The following is a 19,241-nucleotide window of genomic DNA, read 5'->3' as shown; positions in this document are numbered from 1 at the left end:
CATGTTGCACATGGAGACATGTTGCACATGGAGACATGTTGCACATGGAGACATGTTGCACATGGAGAAGTCAGCATGTTGCACATGGAGAAGTCAGAAGTTGCACATGACTCAAAATCCATGGTGAATAAAAGATTGATAAATTCGACCATATTAAAAATTTAAACCTTCTATATGGCAATAAAACATCACAAGCATAGAGAACAAAAGGCAAACTGGGAGAAAATATTTGCAAAATACATACTAAATAAAGGCCTAATAAAACTCATATCCAAAATATTCTTCAATACCAAGGAAATTAAAAAAATAATTTAAATATTAGCAAAAAGCATAAAAAGAAAACTTATCGAAATAAAAAAATTTTAAACTTTTTGTTTTAGACAATGATTAAATAACAGCAGCTGAATTTACATTCTCACTGCATGTAACTAGGAAACTGGATAAAATGAAAGACATTGTTTTGGGATATTAAACAGCATGACATTATAATCCTTAAAAAAATGGAGAAAGATTAGGTGGCACCTACAAATGCTCCAGCTTACTGCTTGGTGATAAATCTATCCCCAGAGCTGGAACTCTGCTAATTTTTCCTGATAACAATCACACTGGAATAGAGAGTTCAGAGAGGTTCCAATAGAGCATGAAACTGTGGAGTGCAGAGAAGAGAGCTGCAGAAATCTGCATAGAGAATGCTCTCGAGTCTTCTTTGTGGGACAAATGGTAGAGCAAGGAACTGATGGAGCCTAGAAAGTAGAATAAATTCCCAGGGTTCACAGTGAGCTGGCTGTGGCCAGCCATGGCACAGTCCTCATGGGGAGTTCAGTAAGAATCACAGAACATTGCAATATGGAAGTGGGGATAAACTATAGAGTACAGGCTACTCCTAACGTATGCTAACAAAGCTTAAAATAGGCTTCAAAATGAACAAACTATCTCCAGGAAATTTAACTTAAACATATAGACAGAAACAGATTAAAAATAAAAGACTGGAGGCTCACCACCTGTAGCACAGTGATTACGGCACCAGCCACAACCACTGAAGGTGGCAGGTTCGAACTAGGCCCAGGTCAGCTAAACAACTGTGACAACAACAACAACAAAAATAGCTGGGCGTTTTGGCAGGTGCCTGTACTCCCATCTACTTGGGAGGCTGAGAGAAGAGAATGGCTTAAGCCCAAGAGTTGGAGGTTGCTGTGAGCTGTGACGCCATTGCACTCTACTGAGGGTGACAAAGTGAGACTCTGTCAAAAAATAAATAAATAAATAAATAAAAATGAAAAAAATAAAAAACTGGAAAGGATATTCAGTGCGAAAATACAAAGAAAGCTGTTGTGGCCATACCAATATCAGACAGAGTAGATTTCTAAACAAAAAAATATTATCAAGGATAAAGATGCACATTTCATAACAATGAGACAAGTCACAAAAAAGACACAAAACTCCTAAACACATAACCAACCAATAACATAATTCTAATACTTATGTGGCAAAAACTGACAGGGATTTAAAAAAAAAAAAAAGATAAATCTGTAAGTATAATTGCAAGTTTCCAGACTCTTTTCAGTTAGGATATAGTAAATTACAACAATACAACCAACTTGACCTAATAGACATTTATTAAACACCCTACCCCAAAACAAATAGCAGAATACATATTACTTTCAATGTTTATGAAATATTCAACAAGTTAGCCCCTATCACGTCTTCTGACATTAAATAATTCCTAATAAACTTAAAAGTACTGAAATAATACACAGTAGTTCTCTGACCACAACAATTAAATTAAGAATCAAGAGCAGAGAGAAAACCCAATATGTGGAAAATACACAACATAATCTCAAATAACCCAAGTCAAAAACAAAACCACAAGGGAAATTAGAAAAACATTATAAGGTCAATAAAAATAAAAGTGAAATAAATAAAACTGAGTATTGAAATGATTATTTTTTTGGTATGGTGAATTAGTGTGACACCTAGTCAAAACACTTCATATTTTTAGGATACCGACTCCTTCAAATAGATCTATAGTTTATCACAATGTCACTTAGAATCCTAGCATATCTGGGGGGAGAAACTGATAAACTAATTGTAAAACATTCTGTATGTTATTACGAAATAGCCAGAATTAGCCAAAACAATTTTGAAGAAAAAAAAGAATAAAACTCCAAGATTCATACTACCTAATTTTAAGACTACACTAATCACGACAGTATGACACTGAAAGAGAATTCAGTATCATTAATCATTAGAGATAATCAATGTAAATCTACATTACTAGGTATTACCAAACATCTGCTATAACGACTAAAACTTAAAAGACTTAATGGAACCGAGATGTGGAGCAAATAATTTATCATACCTTGTTGATGCGATAAATTGCATCACCTTATTATACCTTATTGATGGAAATATACAATGGTAAGATCACTCCGGAAAATACCTTGACAGTTTTTAAGTTAAACACACACTTCCATATGACTCAGAAATTCTACTCCTATTTACCCAGATGAAACTAAAACATATGTACTCATGTACAACCTTCCAGAAACAAGTGTACAGGAATACTTGAAGATTTATTCATAATTGTCAAAAACTGGAAACAACCCAGAGATACATAATAGGTAAATAAAATGATAGTAGTTTCCAACAGAATACTACCCAGCAATAAAAAGGAATGACCTATTAACGAAATACAAGGATAAATCTCAAAAGCAGTATACTAAGTGCAGGAAGATGGACACAGAAGAGTACATATAGTTCCATTTATATACACAAGAACCCCTACAGCTGACCATCTCCCTACACTGACCACCTCCTTACGTTGACCTAATTGTCACAGACCAGACATGCACCACATGCACGTATCAATACTGCAGGCCTACTTCCTTATGCTTTCCACCTCTGTACCTTGGTAAGTTTGTTACAGTCACTTGGGTGGTCAACTTACGAAGATTCTTTATATGTGTGTATTCCTGAAAATGTAAAAACGTAGGGGCAGGAATCATTGCCAGAGGTTGGGGGCAAGAGAGGGAAAATGTAAAGGGAAATGAAGGAACTTTGGAGGATGAAAGCAATGTTTTATAATAAAGATAGTGAAGCTTATATAATACACATGTGTCAAAACACATCGGACTATACATTTAAGAGGGTGGCTATTTGTAAACTCTGTCTCAATATCAAAACCCTAAAAGTATGCACACTTTAAAGGCTTTTAGTATATACAGCCAAATTGGCCTTCCATTAACTTAATAATTCATTCTCATATTCCCATTTAATTTACATCCTCATAGGGATTATAGGAATGCCTATACCTTCATCACCCTCAATATTATCAGATTATTGTTTTAGACTTTTCTAATTTGATGAGTCTTTTAAAAACAGAGCCTTGCTATTTTGATCCCCCTATTTTTCACTTTTAGCAAAGGTGACTTTTTTTCATATTTTTAAGAACAATTGTATTTCTTGTGTTTTGTCTGTTCATTCCTTTCAAACATTGCTTTAGGAAAGCATTCTGTGTTTTTCTTATTTTTTTAGTGCTTGCTAGATGTTCTCAAATATTTATCTAAATATATTTCCCAGTTTCTCATTTACTTTTCATTATATCAGTTTTTAGTATAAAGATATCTTAAAATTTTAAAAGATATTTTTTCTCTTGCATTTTTATTTAGAAATTTTCTTTACCTATGCAGAGATCAGTTAAATATTTAACTACATCTTTTCTAATTTTTTATAGACTTGATTTCTTAACTCCTTAAACCTGTGATGTGATAGTAGCTATGTTAATACTCATTCCTCCATGTTGATGTTTTCATACGTAAAAACATAAGCCATATTTCTTAAATAGACATTTTTAAAAAGAAATTTTATGTTCAATTTAGGTAAATTTACAGCAATTTAGGTAAATTGAGTGTAAAGTACAGTGAGCGCCCCTACACCTCCAGCACACGTTAGCTCTCCCCTACTATCAATATTCCTCACCAGAGTGGTACATCTCTTATAATAGATGGACCTGCATTGACACCTCCTTATCACCTCCGGTATATAGTTTAAGGCTATTAGTGTGGTACACTCAGTGTGTGCCCAGAAAGGTATGATGACATGTTTCCACCATTACAGTATCAAACAGAGTAGTTTCACTGTCCTAAAAATCCTCTGTGCTCCCCCTATTCAGCCCTCCCCTATCACCAGACCCCAAGCAACCAGTAACCTTTTAATTGTCTCCAAAGTTTTGACTTTTCCAGAATTCATACAGTCAGAATGATGTAGTCAGTAAAGCCTTTTCAAATTGGCTTTTTTCACATGGTAATACACATCTAAGTTTACTCCATGTTTTTTCAAGGCTTGATAGTTTGTTCATTTTAGCACAAATAATACTCCATCATCTGAATGTATCACAGTTTATTTATCCTTTCACCTACAGAAGGACATCTTGGTTGCTTCAATGTTTTGACATGTATGACTAAAACTACTATACGCATCTGTGTGCAGGTTTTTGTATGCATGTATGTTTTCAACCCATTTGGGTAAATACCAAGGAACACAACTGCTGGATGGTACAGTAAGAGCAGTTTAGTCTTCTGAAAAGTGCCAAACTGTCTTCCAAAGTGGCTGTATCATTTCTCATTCTCATCAGAAATGAATTAGAATTCCTGTTGCTCCATATACTCGCTAGCAGTTGGTGTCATACTACCTGCTTTTTAAGTACTAATGGCCACACTGGACAAACACATGTCCATCATCACAAAAAGTTCTATTGGAAATGCTTCTCTATTTAAAACTTAATTGGTTATACAGAAGGAAAAAAGGATCTAATATGACAGCTTTCTTTCTCCTCTGCATAAATGTTTCCTCACTACCAATGGATTTTGATGGCTATCTGCATATCCGTATTTTCTAGAAGATTCAAATTCCTTCTCAGTCATTTCTCAAACTATATGCCCATCAACATTACTTAACCCCTCAGACTCTCAGTTTCTTATCTTAATTACTCATTAGTTTGGGGGTAAAGATTAAGATTAGATAACAAAGGCAAGATAAATTATAACATTCATCATGTTAAGCCCTCACATTTGTAAACTCTTCTGGGTTAGGCATTAGTTTTTTGAATGTTTCAGTATGGTACTTTGAGGACCTTTACCAAAAGCAAAAGCTAAATATGTATTTACCCGATCTGGATTTTTGTAACCCAAAAGTAGATTTGCTGCTTTTATATCACCGTGAACATATTCATTTTCATGTATATATTCCAGTACATCCAACTGTGAAATGAAACAGACAATAAAAGGTTATACTGTTATTAGAACTCAGGACCATCTTGAACATTCTGAATATAGAATAACATGGGATTTTATTTATGTTAACAATGACAAAGTGATATATTTCACAATTATCAGTTAATTACTCCATTCTATCATAACACATCCTCTAGTTGCTCATCCTGGAAAAAGTAAAATTATCCTCATTAGATATTAATCAAATATTTTAACTAAAACTCTTACAGAAGGAAACCAGGATCCAAAAATGCTTATGCCTATGCTCCAGATAGCCCAGTGGCCAAACCACACTGTGCAAAGAGGAAAAAGATAGCATAAAATCAGAGACTTGCAGTGAAAGAATCATGAAATCCACACAGCAATTCCTCACCTAAGCAATAATTTCAAATCAGGTCTTGAGGACCTCAGCACAAAATGCCATGTCTGTGAGTACAGGAAAGGCATTCTTCCACTATATTAGAAAAGTCCTTCGTTTCATCTTTAGAGCCCTTCAGCCTTGTATATCATATACACCTAGGGTGACCAGATTTTAACATCTGTAAGGTGGGACAACAGGCCAGGGGGCGGAGCGGGGGCACGGGACAGCGCAGGGCAGGGCCTGACAACAATGCAAACTTTGATAAGCAGTTCTCGATAATCACTTCTCAGCAATTATTTATTACAGTTAACATTATAAAATTAACAAAAATAGTATAAAACTCATATTCTGGCGAAATAGCCATATGGTGGCCAAAAACCATATATTCCTTTCTTGTTCTCCAGCCGGTTTGTGCATTCTTTCCAAAAATTGGGACTTTTTAAAAATGCCACAGGAAGCGGGACAAATTGTTGGAAAGTGGGACTGCCCCGCCAAAATCGGGACGTCTGGTCACCCTACATACACCCAGTGCTCAGTAAACATTTACTGGCTGAGTGGATGGATTAATGGATGAATGGAAAAATTAATATGTTCTATTTGCCACATCCTAACCTGGCATGAATAACGCCATTCTATTAAAAATGGAAAAAAATGAGACTTTAGCAAACAAAACGCAAACAAGATAAGGCAAATACGTGGTATAAACAAATGTGTGAATACGCTCCTGGGTGCTATTAAGATTTCATTGCTTTTTATTTGGCAAAGTACGTATTATTCATGGCCACAACTAGTTCTTGCCACCATCCCAAACTCATAACAAAAACATTATAGTACCCCCACATTATCACATGGTTAGTGTGGAAAAAAGTATATTTTGTCACGATTTTCATTGTCACAAATATAACTGACAAAAGAAAGGTTATTCTTACAGCAATGAAAGCCTGTTCTGGTATGTAAAACAGAGCTGTACAAGAACAGGAAGATAAAACTGTAAAACCAAAGCCTAATTGAGTCTGCAGTGCCAAACACAGCGTATTCTGTCACCTACAGAGCCCACAGTTATCAATTTCACCAAAATGCTCTGTATTCTCAATAACTGACATTTCTAGGGCAATAACCCTTCATTCTTTGATAATTCAACAAAGGGCAAAGATTTGTATATTGTAATGAGTAAATAACCGGAAAATGGAGTCATTCCTTCTTACCATTCGGATACCCAGCTGCAGGACAGTGGATTTTTTTAAAGTACCATTCTGGTCTGAGATCCTCTGTAAATCGATTCCTAGTCTTTCCATTACCATAAATCTGTAACTATAAGAAAGAGACATAAAAACATGATCTTTCTGAAGAAATAATGCTTGAAACTGTCTATTCAAAAATTTGAAACAAGGAAAAATACTCCTGCCCTAACAATCAAGTATAATGCAATCTAAACTATAAAGAGTGGATGTCCTGCTATTCTTCTACAGAAAGATACTACTATTTACTTTGCAGTTAGTAGAAGAGAACGCTGTACTTACCCACTCACTGTCTTAATTCATGAAAAAAGAATAAATTAGGTAGTCCTGAATTTAATTCATTTTTCACCCTCTCCCCTTATGGACTTAAACAAATTACTTTCCTACACAGAATATTTGTATTTATTTCCTGATCTTACAAGATATTTGTACTGCCTCCATATATTTATAAATATGTTGTTTTAAAGTACACTTCTTCCTTTTCCTTTCCATTGCCGCTCTCCACCCTTCTTTTATTCCCTTTACTTAGATACCCATATCAGCCCCCATTCTATATCTGTGTATACACACACAAAACAATTTGTTTTACAAAAACTGTGATCTTACCATATGCATTTTATTTATCTTACTTTTTTCAATAGTACCTCATTGAAATCTTTCTACATCAATTGGTATAGCTCTATTTGATTCTAGAAGATTCCTTTAATAGGCTGCATATATGAGGCATGGATGTACCATGATTCAGTCCTTCAGTCCCCTTTTACCTTGTTTCAAACTTACTTTCTCAATTTGTTTTTATTTCCAGCATTCAAATACAGTCTGAATAAAGTACTGATGTCTGAACCTATTTTCTCATCTATGAAATAAAATAATATTGCCTATCTTAAAAAATCAACTCTTTATTAATGTGATGACAAGCCACATTTGGTGGTTGAATAGATATTTCTATAATTAAGGTTGTGTTATAATAAAACATAACTTCCTTCTTGGATGCACTCTCTGTGCATGCTTTCTTTCCATACTTGCTCTAGGGGAAGCCAGGTGCCCTTTTTTTTATATGCTTAATACTCAGGTAGCTTAGGCAGAGACACACCTGGTCAAGAAGGCCTGCCAACAATCGCAAAAGCAAATTCAGAAGCAGATCTTAGGTCTACTAATTGCTACAAGTGACTCTGAAAACAGATCCTTTCCTAGTCGAGCCTTGAGCTGCCCGTCACACCCAACCACAGCTAACTACAGCTTCATGAGAGATCCTGAGCTAGAACCACACAAATACGCATCTTGCAAATTCCTGACACACAGAACTAAGATATTATAAGTTTGCTTTCATAAGCCAGTATGTTTTGGGTAGTTTATTACACAGTAATAGATAACTCATACAGCACCTAAGAAATGGAAATAGAACAATACTTGATTATAATGTCATTTTACCTCCTTCCCTTGAATTCGGTCAGACCAGATCCATAAAACATAGGAATTCCTAAATAATCAAGTTGTTTGAGCTCTATCCACTTTTTGACTGCAAAGGCAAATTTAACAACAAAAAAAGATTCATGTTATTTAAAAAGATATTTTGTACCTTCACATAGATACTAAAACCTATTTAGCTAACCAAAATAGTAATTAGACTTTCCTAAAAGGGAAAAGTTTTTTAAATTTTTAAAATCAACTATAGCTACCTAATGGCATCAAACTCTTTGTTATCACTATAATTAACAAAAAACACATACAGAAATTTTAAAATTAAATCAGTAATAACAAAAACAAAAGTCACAGTCTTATAAAATACATGGGCACTATATACGCACGTAGATGTTTCTAATTGTGAAAAAAATTCATTACTTTATATGCTAACTAAATTTTTAAATAAAACATATGTTAACTACAAAAGGATTAGTAGAGAGATGGTTTTTTCTTCTCTATTACTTCAAAATCTAAAGCCATTGTTAAGAACGGAAATAGGGCTGAAAAATCATCTTACTCTGAAATTATGTTACAGAGAAATTGTTTTGATTAAACTTCGTTTACAAAAAAAAAAATCAAATCCACTTAATCAGGTAGTGTAATCATTTTTTTACTTTTCTACCATGTATGTTTAATGTTTAAGACAGCTCTACTGATAAACAATCAAGTTTAATGGATTCTATTTGTCACTCTGACATAGTTTAAACAGTTAGTAAAGACTACAGTCTCAATGCTTAGAAGGCTTTATGAAGGAAAACAAAGTTAATTATTGAGGCCAGACCCATCATTCTTTTTCCTAACTATGATGTAATGGACTTTGATTAGTCATTACTCCTGTCTACTTCTTTAATGCTTTACTAAGCCCATGTACATCATAGTGTATTTAGGGTATTTATAAAATGCTTTCATTCTTCCTCATCTCTGCTCACATTTGTCTCACATTCAAATCCTCTAACTGGTATTCCTTACATCTGCTACCCAGCTAATTAATTTGCCAACATTCAGGTTTCTAAAATTTTCTTAAACATATTAATGTTTAATCACATCTACTGCCCATTTTAATGTCTTTCCCTTATAGCCTTTCTATACAATTTTTTGTAAAAGCAATAATTTCATTCTACTATCTTTACACTTTGATTATGCACAGTAGCTTAGATCAACAACACAACATTTTATAGAAAGTAGTACAAACAACCTTTACTTTAAAATATTTAATTCCTGGCTCAGTGCCTGGAGCTCAGTGGCTAGGGAGCTAACCACATACACTGGAGCTGGTGGGTTCGAAACCAGCCCGCCTGCAAAACAACAATGGCAACTACAACCAAAACATAGCCTGGGCGTTGTGGTGGGCTCCTGTAGTCCCAGCTTCTTGGGAGGCTGAGGCAAGAGAATCGCTTAAGCCCAGGAGTTTGAGGTTGCTGTGAGCTGTGATGCCACGGCACTGTACCCAGGGCAGTAGCTTGAGACTCTGTCTCAAAAACAATAAAATAAAATAAAATATTTAATTCCTTAAATATATCATATCAATATTTGTATACCACTTATCTTGCTTTTATATGTTAGAACAGTTAATTGGAAAAGACTAGGAAAAGACCAAAATATCAAAATTCACTTTACCAAGTACATATCTGAAAATAGTTATTTTTCTAATTTCACTTACTACATTCTTTTTTTGCAGCCCTCTGATAAAATTTAAGTTCAGAAAATAATGGACCATTTTCCTGATACTCCTATGAAAGAAAAGAATAATTAATTTTACTGGGAAAAAAAATCTAAAAATGGAATTGATTTTTCAATTATAAAAATATTGACTATAGGTAACAACATATAATAGTATTTTGGATCAGTTTATCACTTTTTATAAAATATATATCAGATTTTCACTAAAAATCTCAGAAAAACACTAAATAAACTTGAAGAATCTCATTTATAAACAACACATTACCGTACTATTCCTACTCAGTTTTATACACAAAAATGGTCTTCTTAAAGAAAGCTCTTACTAAAAGCACTGAGAATTGTACATATAAAGAAATTGACACTAGCCATATACTAACATGTTCATCACTGCAACTATCCTGTGGTTCATTCATACATGATACATTTATTGAGCAATCTACTATATTCTATTCATTGTCTTAGGCACAGGCAATACAAACAGAATTAAAACCTATGCTGAGTATTAAGGACCTGACCATTTAGGGTATAAAAATAAGGAAGGAAGGAGGGAGGGAGAGCCGGAGGAAGAAAGGAAGACAGTTAGGTAGATAAGATACCCACATGATAGATGGCAATAGAGAAGAACAATGTTTCCCCAGTCTCAATATTTTAATAATGTGAAAATATATCAGAACATTAGGTTTATAGATAAGTAAATAATAAAATTAAGATGGGAAACATTCAAAGAAAGAAAGCAGAAAAGAAAAATGTCAAATACGTGTGAAATCCAAATGTAAGAGTAATATTTACCACTTTTATTACATGTTGTGCCTCTCTCTCTGGTTTATTTGTGGGGAAAGCTGCAGAGAAAAACACAATGGGAAAAAAAGTTACTCCCAATTATTGAGTCCCCAACCATAACCTAGATACTTTACACATTAGTAGTTTATTATATCATCCCAACAACCTCTTATGATAGTAGATGACAGTAACTATCATACTTTTTATACCACATGCTACAAAAGTTTGAGAGGGTGAATGAGTAAGTCTTTCACTAAGTGACAAACTGGATAAAAACTCAGATCTGCCTGGCATCACTGCCCGTGCTCTTTACTGCTAACCATACTTAAAACTTCAAATACAAAAACCAACAGAAAAATATAATCACACAGACCCAAAATGTTGGAAATGTTTCTAATCATATGGCATCAAACCCAATAGATAACGTATAATAAAATTCACAAGTTCAATTGCATTAATTTAAAATCTATAATAATTCAAAAATGAAACTAGATTCATTTTAAGCAAAGTTCAAAATAATTTCTACTTGACCAAATTCTAGAATAAACTAGGTTAAAAATAAGAATAGAGACTTTAAAAATAATCTTCTAGCATTATTACTACATTACAGAGTATGTATCTCATAACATCATTTCAATTTCAAGTTCTCTTCATTTTTTAAATTTTTTTTAGCTACCATAAAAGAATAGATATCTTACTTCATTTTACTCTAATTATACATTTGTAGTAGATATGTAATCCAATTTTGAAAAAATTTAGTGTTCAAATTTTAGAATCAACTAATCCCTTCCTCTGTATTACCTAAACTCTTAAAAAGATTATTTTGTTTTCAAATCCAAGTAAGAGAAGTTTACATGTATATTTATTTGAATCGTAGAAGCCTAAAACTTTGTCGTTCATTTATTCACACTTTATTCATGTATTCTATCACTCATTCAACTAGCCAATATTTATTAAGAAGCCAGAATATGCCAGGCACTGTGTGAAGTGTTTGTTAGGATGTTTTAAGAAAAAGGAAAAGAGAAAAGGTGGAACAAGTAGGAATGCAACTGAAAAACAGGACTTAGACTAAGAACAAAATCAAATTCTTCAGATATAATTTCAGTAATGCTGTGTCCTCTTATTACTCTCTTAATATTTTTCTTTTCTTTCTTCTATCAACTGCTCTTCACTAATTTTTTCCGTTTATTCACATCTTAGATGTAAAATATACATCATGAATTTATTAAAGTACATAAATTGTACATTACAGTTGAGCCTTTAGCCATTCCTCAAAGTTTTTGATATCAGCTATGCTATTAGTCTGGTGACTAACATACTGTTTCAATGCTAGTTGATGTTAGCTATAACTTATAATATCATTAGTCCTACCTGACCTCTTCATAGTAACAAAGAAATTAAACATATTCGTATCACTTAAAATTCTATTTTCATCTTCACTCACGTAATGTTATTTCATATTCACCCACATTAACAGTCCTAAGAGAACAGGAAAAGTGAATTATCTATATCTAGGAAGAAAAAAAAAAAAACTAAAGAAAGTATATACAGAAGAAGGGGTCTAGTTTTGGTATGGAAGAAAGCAGGAGAAAAAACTTTCCTGCCACCCTCTGAGAAACTGAATAACTAGTATGGTACCCACGGCTGGGGAGAGACATCCTGTCTCACCTGTCCTCTTAGAACAGCACCTACTCAGAGGAGTGTGCTCACTTCCTGAGGCAGACCACAGAAACTTCCTCCCGCCTCTTGTCTGAAAGGAAGTGACCCAATAGCAGCAAATCTTTAAACCCAACAGAATGTAAGAACTGAAAAGTACAGAAGGAAAATAGGGATTTCAACAAGATGAAGAACTTATTGAGTTACCATTGCAAAAAAAGATACCCAAACAGTCCAAGGTCCCAGTCCTCATTGTCTTCAACCATTATAATCTAAATCTTCCTTCAACATTATTTCAAGTGAACACAATTACAACATCTCTATACTTTTTATCTGGTAGCTACACAACAGTGTCTACACCCTTCCAAATCAGATTACATTGGAGGAACTAAATCTAAAATCAATTGACTAGATCAAAAACTATTACAGATATAAATTCCATATGAACAAATAAATTGTTCTAGTTACTAGAGGTCTTTTTATATTAAAATAAACAATCATTAATTAATAAAACAAATATTTATTTTCTACTGTGAGCCAAGCCTCATTCCGGATAGTGAAATTAAGTGATGATTTAAAAGTCACAAAATAAATTTAAAAAGTAAAAAGGTTAAGTGAGAATCAAGATCGGTCTTTGTAAATTGATGAACAATAGTCTGGCAAAATTATTTAAGAATAGAAAAGAGAGCAAAATCAGATCGAGAAGAGATTTTGAAAAAGATAAGCCAAAACTATCAATATTATCACCAATAAAATTAAAAACTAGAAGGATGGCAATTTCCTAGAAAAAAAACATAATTTACCAAAAAAGTTCAGAAAATACAAAATCTAAATAGAAATAGAATCATTAAAGAAATCAAACAGTAGTTAAAAAAATAGTCTTTGACTTTAAATGATTGAGCTTAGGATTTTAATGAACCGTTTGCTTTATTCCACTGATTCTATTTGTCTGTTTTTTTGACAGTGTGATATTGTCTTAATTATTGTAGCTTTATAGAAAGCTTTGAAGTTGAGTAGAGTTCTCTTTGTTGTTCCTTAGTATTATGCTCCCTGTTCTGGATCTTTTGCCATTCAGAATTAATTTGTCAGTACCCATAAATTAACTTGTTGGCATTTTGATTGCTTTGAATTCATGACAAGTTGAAAAGAACATCTTAAAAACATGAGTCTTCTTGTTCATGAACATGGAATATCTCTCTACACACAGAGATCTTTGATTCAGACTTTTGTAGTTGTCATCTTTTGTACATATTTTCTTACATTTATAGCTAAGTATTTCTCTTTTCATGCTAATATAAATGGTATTCAGAATGCAACTGCTCATTATTGGTATAAAAGAAATTGACTTCTATATATTAAGTTCATATCTTTCAACTTTCCTATAACAATTTATTAGGTCCGGGTGGTTTTTGATTCTTTGGTATTTTCAACATAGACAATCAAGTCAAATAGAATGAAACAGATGCAACATGTTCATATATATGTGAACCAATCTTTACAACAGAGCAAAGGAAAGTCTTTTTTTTTATTTCGCTCTTAACTGTGTACATTACTGCATTTATGGGGTACAATGTGGTACAGGAACTAGACATCTATATTAAAAAAAAGAAGAACCTAGATACTGACTTTACATAAAAATTAACGCAAACAGATACCAGACCTCAGTGTAAAATGCAAAACTATCAGACTTCTAGAAGATAACACAGATGAAAATCTCGGTCATCTAGAATAAAGATCAATCACCATCAGAGAGAAACTATTTGCCAAATATATACTGAAACACTTATAAAATATATATGAAGTATTACTAAAACTCAACAACAAAAAATGAACTTTTTTTTTTTTTTTTGGAGACAGACTCATGCTGTCAAGCTAGAATGTCACTGTGTCAGCCTGGTTCACAGTAACCTTAAATTCAAGGGTTCAGGAGATCCTCCTGCCTCAGCCTCCACAACAACTGGGGCCACAAGCACACACCACTGCACCAGGCTAATTTTTCCATTTATAGTAGAGACATGGCTCATTCTTACTCAGGCTGTTCTCAAACTCCTAAGCTCAAGTGATCCTCCTACTTTGGCCTCCCAGAGTGCTAGGATTATATGGGTGAGCCACTGCATCCAGCCAATAAACTAATTTTAAAACGGGTACAAGATTTAACAGATCTTTCTATAAAAAAAAAAATGAATAAAGATGTCAAACATGTGAAAAGATGCTCAACATACTATGTTATCAGGGAACTCAAATCAAAACAATGACATAGAACTACGCTCTATCAACATGGATAAAATCCAAGATATTGACAATGCCAAATGCTGACAAGTATATGGAATAAGAGGAATGTAAAATGGTACAAAGTTTCTTACAAAACACAGGGTGACTATAAAATCCAGGAATCACACTCCCAGGTACTTATACAAATAAACTAAAAACTGTACCTGCACAAAAATCTGCACAAGAATGTTTTTAACAACTTCATTCATAATTGAAAAAAATTAGAAACAACCAGATGTTCTTCAGAAGGTGAATAGAGAAACTGTGGCATATCTAAGCTATTATTTATTTAAAATATTGTTTAAAAATAAAAAGAAATGCAGTATGAAGCCACAAAAATACAGGGAGGAACCTTAAATACTAATACTTAGTGAAAGAAGCCAATCTGAAAAGACTCTCTACTGTGTAATTCTGACTATATGCTATTCTAGAAAAGGCAAAACTATAAAAACAATAAAAAGATCAGTGCTTATCAGGGGCTAAAGAATAGGAGGGGAAAGGAATAAACAAGTGTAACACAAAACAATTTCAGGGCAGTGAAACCAGACTGTATGATACTGTAATGGTGAATATATGACATTGTACATTTATCAAAACTCATAAAACTATACCACACAGAAGCTTAAGAATGATGGCATGTGCAATGGCACAACTGGGAGGCTGAGGCCAACATGGGCAATATAGTGAGATCCCACCACCACACACACAAAAATAACCTATACAACACAGTAAGTGAGCCCTAATTTAAATTATGAACTTTTAGTAATAATACTTCAATATTGGTTAATAAATTATAACAGATGTACCATACTAACTCAATATATTAATAATAAGGGAAACTACAACAGTGGGAAAGCAAAAACTCTACTATCTGCTCAATTTTCTGTAGACCTAAAATTGCTCTAAAAAATTAAATCTGCTAATTAAAAATAATAATCTAACAAGCAGACCATGAAAAAAGGTGAAAATTCATAGTAGCATCAAAACTGCACTGGATATCCCATTTTATCCCCTCCAGTATCACTTGGTCTGAACTCAAAGCCCCAAACTTGAAAACTGGCATCAGTGTAAACGTAATAAACCCCAAGAGGACCTCTCCAAATAAGAAGGGAAAAGTGGGGAAGAGTAGGAAATGAGTCTCCCAACAAGCATAAAAAGTGTGGAAATGCTATTTGTCTTATTTCCTTCATTTTTTTCCTCTCAGTTTTCTCCCATACCAGCACCTGATAGTGGTGGTGGCAGTTTCTGAGGCCCACAGAGACCTAAACCCTGAAGGAGGGTAACTTTTTTCTCTCTAATCAAATGAGCCATGTATGGTAACAAGAGAGTAAGGTGATCCAGTAAACTTTTTTTTCTCTCCATCCTCTTGCCACTTGCCCTAAACACCAGGGTGTAGCAGGGCAGGATAAATAAAGGCTCAGCTTTCTGGTCAGAGAACTAGAAAGGGAGATTCCCCCAGAACCACAATGCACCAAAGACATCGTGGAGGGAGAAGAGCTTGGGAAAGCCACCAGAGAAAGTTATAAACTCCTGGGCTCATCTGCAAGCTGTGCATAAGTGAAGCTAACATTAAACAGCATATTAATATCTTACAGGATAGACCAATGCCCAAATCCAGACTGGCCACTGAGTGGAAAGCAATGGAAAAGACCTGAATAACACTTCTGCTATTGAAACCTAAACCAGGTAATGGCCCCCAAACCATAGTAGACTTATCAGAACTTAAGGACTGAAGGCAACCAGGAAGAGCACATACTAAAAGTATTGATATTCTCTGTTAGAAATAAAGCCCTAAATTTGTCTAATATTCAACATACATATCCATATCTAATTACTAGACATACAAAGAACCAGGGTGAAAAAAATACATAAGAAAAGGCAATCAACAGATACAAAAGCCCAAATGACAGAGATTTTAAAACTATCTGACAGACTTTAAAGCAGTTTTTATAAAAATGCTCCAGCAAGTAAAAGTAAGCACTTATAGAACTTATAGAAAGAACAATGCAGCAAAGACATAAAATATACAAGGAAAAATCAAATGAAAACTGAAAAATACCTAACAAAAAATACTTTGTTTTATTCCTGAGTGAGCTGAATACAGTTATGGAGATGACATATGAAAGTCTCTGAACTTGATGATAGATTAATAGAAATTCATCCAACCTGAACAACAGAGAGATAAAATAAGAAAAAAATTAGCACTGCCTAAGGAACTTGCAGGCAGTAACAAGACATTGAACATCTGGAGTTCCAGAAGTAGATTAGTAAGCACATGGAACTGAAAAAATATTTAATGAAATAATGACTGAAATATCCCAAGTTTTAAATATACATAAACATACAAACTCAAATGCAAGGAAATCAAATAGCCAAACTGCTAAAAGCTAAAAAAGAAAAATCTTAAAAGGAGCCAGAGTAAAACAAAACATTATCTATAGAGAAAGAATGACTTGAATGACTGTAGGTTTCACACAAGAAACCATGAAAGGGAATCCAATATCTAGCAAAAATACCATCTAAGAAAGAAGGCTAAACCAAGCCATTCTCAGGTGAAGAAAAAGTAAGAATCCATGGCAAGCTGAGTTGCTCTGTAAGAACTGCTAAAGAAAGACACTGAGACAAGAAAATGTAGACTATCAGGAGTAAAGGAAGAGAAAAAGTGGCAAATATCTGGAAAAATGTCATGTATATGTACCTTCTCGTCAGTTCTTTGAAACATATTTGATGAAGCAAAAATTATAACATGAACTGATAGAATTTTCAACAAATGAAGATATAAGACAACTACAGCATATCAAAATTTGTGGGATATAGCCAAAGCAGTACTTAAAAGAAAATAATATACAAAATAGGACTTGGCCACTGCCTGTGCATGTCATGGGCTGAGCTGCACTCTGATCCCTGCGGCTACTTAGCTGAGCTGTGGGAAGACTCAATCCTCTGCCCTGCCCTGTCTACATATAACAGGCCAGGAAAGAGTGGCGGTAATGAGGGTACATGGCCCAAGACTGGAGGAAGAAGGTTCTGGAAGATAAGCCTTGCCTCCTTCCTCTGACTGGCACCAATGGCATTTATGGGGTCAACAGCAGTGCTAACAGCTCTGAGACAAGGTAATCTGAAGCAAAGGAGGAAGTGACAAGAAAAAGGAGGACAAGCAGGTGAACACGAAGAAAGAACACATGAGGAGGAATGAACAGAAAAATTTGGGCTACATGAAAAACCAACACAGAGCAATTCCCCTGAAGACTTGAGGCAGCTACTGCAGAAGAGTCCACCTGTAAAGAATTAGTGGATTTGACAGAAAGGGACTTTAACATATAGATGATAAAGACAATAAAAGGAATGGATGAGAAAAAGGAAAGGCAGAACCAAAAAGTTGGACAAGAGATATTATAGAACACAGAAAGATAGGGCAAAGCTTAAGTCAAGAAAATAAACAAAAGGCACAGAGACTGGAAAGAAAGAAATAAAATGTTCCCTATTTGCAGATGGCACAACTGTCTACATAAAAAAAATCCCAAACTACATGCCAAAAAGAAAAAAATCCTAGAATAAATGAGTTTATCAAGATATATAAAGTCAACACAAAAGTCAATCACATTTTTATATACTAATAATTTATAAATGTAAACTGAAATTAAGAATGCAGTAACATTTTCAATAGCACCAAAATTAAAAAGAGAAATTTACACATAAAGACTAACATGCTAAAAACTACAAAAAGCTGAAAAAAGAAATCACAGAAGACCTAACAGGAGATAAGACTGTATTTATAGTTCAAACGTCAGTTCTTCACAGATTTTTCTACAGATTCAACTCAATTCCAATCAATACCCCACAAAGTTTTTTCCTATAAACTGAAAACAAAATCTATATGAAAAAAACAAAGTAATTTAAATAGCTGAAACAATTTTGAAGAAAAAAGCAAAGCTGAAGGAATCACACTACCTAAATGTCCTTCCATGATAGAATAAACTTTCTGTGATACATTCATACAATAGAATACTATCTGGCAATAAAAATAATTGAACTACTTACATGTACAACAACTTGAAGCATCTCAAAGGCTTAATGCTAAGTGAAAAAAAAATCTCAAAAAACTGTATACCTCATGACTCCATTTACAACATCCTGTACATGATCAAAAAGAGAAATCCACAGTGATAGAGAACAGTTCAGTGGTTACCAGGGGTTAGGGTACACGTAAAAGAGGCTAAGACTACAAAGAGATGACATGAGGAAGATTTTTTCCATATATTAATTTTTTAAAAAGAGAAAGATACAACTACATAAGTGTAATATAAAATAGTGTATGCTCAGTGACAAAAGAGGCAAAAATATTGCAGAAAAGAAATATACAGGGGGGCGGAGCCAAGATGGCGAACTGCAGCCAGCTTTTTACAGAAGCTCCCGTCCAGAAGGAGGCTGAAAGGACAGAACCTTAGCAAATTAGCTGATGGTTTGGAGCAGAGACAAGAGAGAAGATTGAAGAGTGCACTTCAACCTTCCTGAGGCGAG

General features: G+C 33.9%; 1 protein-coding gene across 1 annotated transcript in view; it reads right to left on the bottom strand.

Moving 5' to 3' along the window:
- The window catches only part of VRK2 (vaccinia related kinase 2), a 108,567-nt gene that overhangs the window by 66,774 nt on the left and 22,552 nt on the right, over positions 1–19,241 (bottom strand). Inside the window, exons 2-6 of the mRNA XM_012804001.2 lie at positions 10,803–10,852; positions 9,994–10,063; positions 8,301–8,388; positions 6,837–6,942; positions 5,166–5,258 (exon numbers count right to left, since the gene is read on the bottom strand). Of these exons, the coding sequence (XP_012659455.1) occupies positions 5,166–5,258; positions 6,837–6,942; positions 8,301–8,388; positions 9,994–10,063; positions 10,803–10,852 (407 nt within the window). The remainder of the gene's footprint in view (positions 1–5,165; positions 5,259–6,836; positions 6,943–8,300; positions 8,389–9,993; positions 10,064–10,802; positions 10,853–19,241) is intronic.

The sequence above is a fragment of the Otolemur garnettii genome, unplaced genomic scaffold (assembly GCF_000181295.1).
Source record: "Otolemur garnettii isolate 467f Iridium unplaced genomic scaffold, OtoGar3 scaffold00024, whole genome shotgun sequence".
Classification (NCBI taxonomy): Eukaryota; Metazoa; Chordata; class Mammalia; order Primates; family Galagidae; genus Otolemur; species Otolemur garnettii.
Note: the sequence above shows the minus strand (reverse complement) of the source record. Positions and strands in the feature narration are given on the sequence as shown.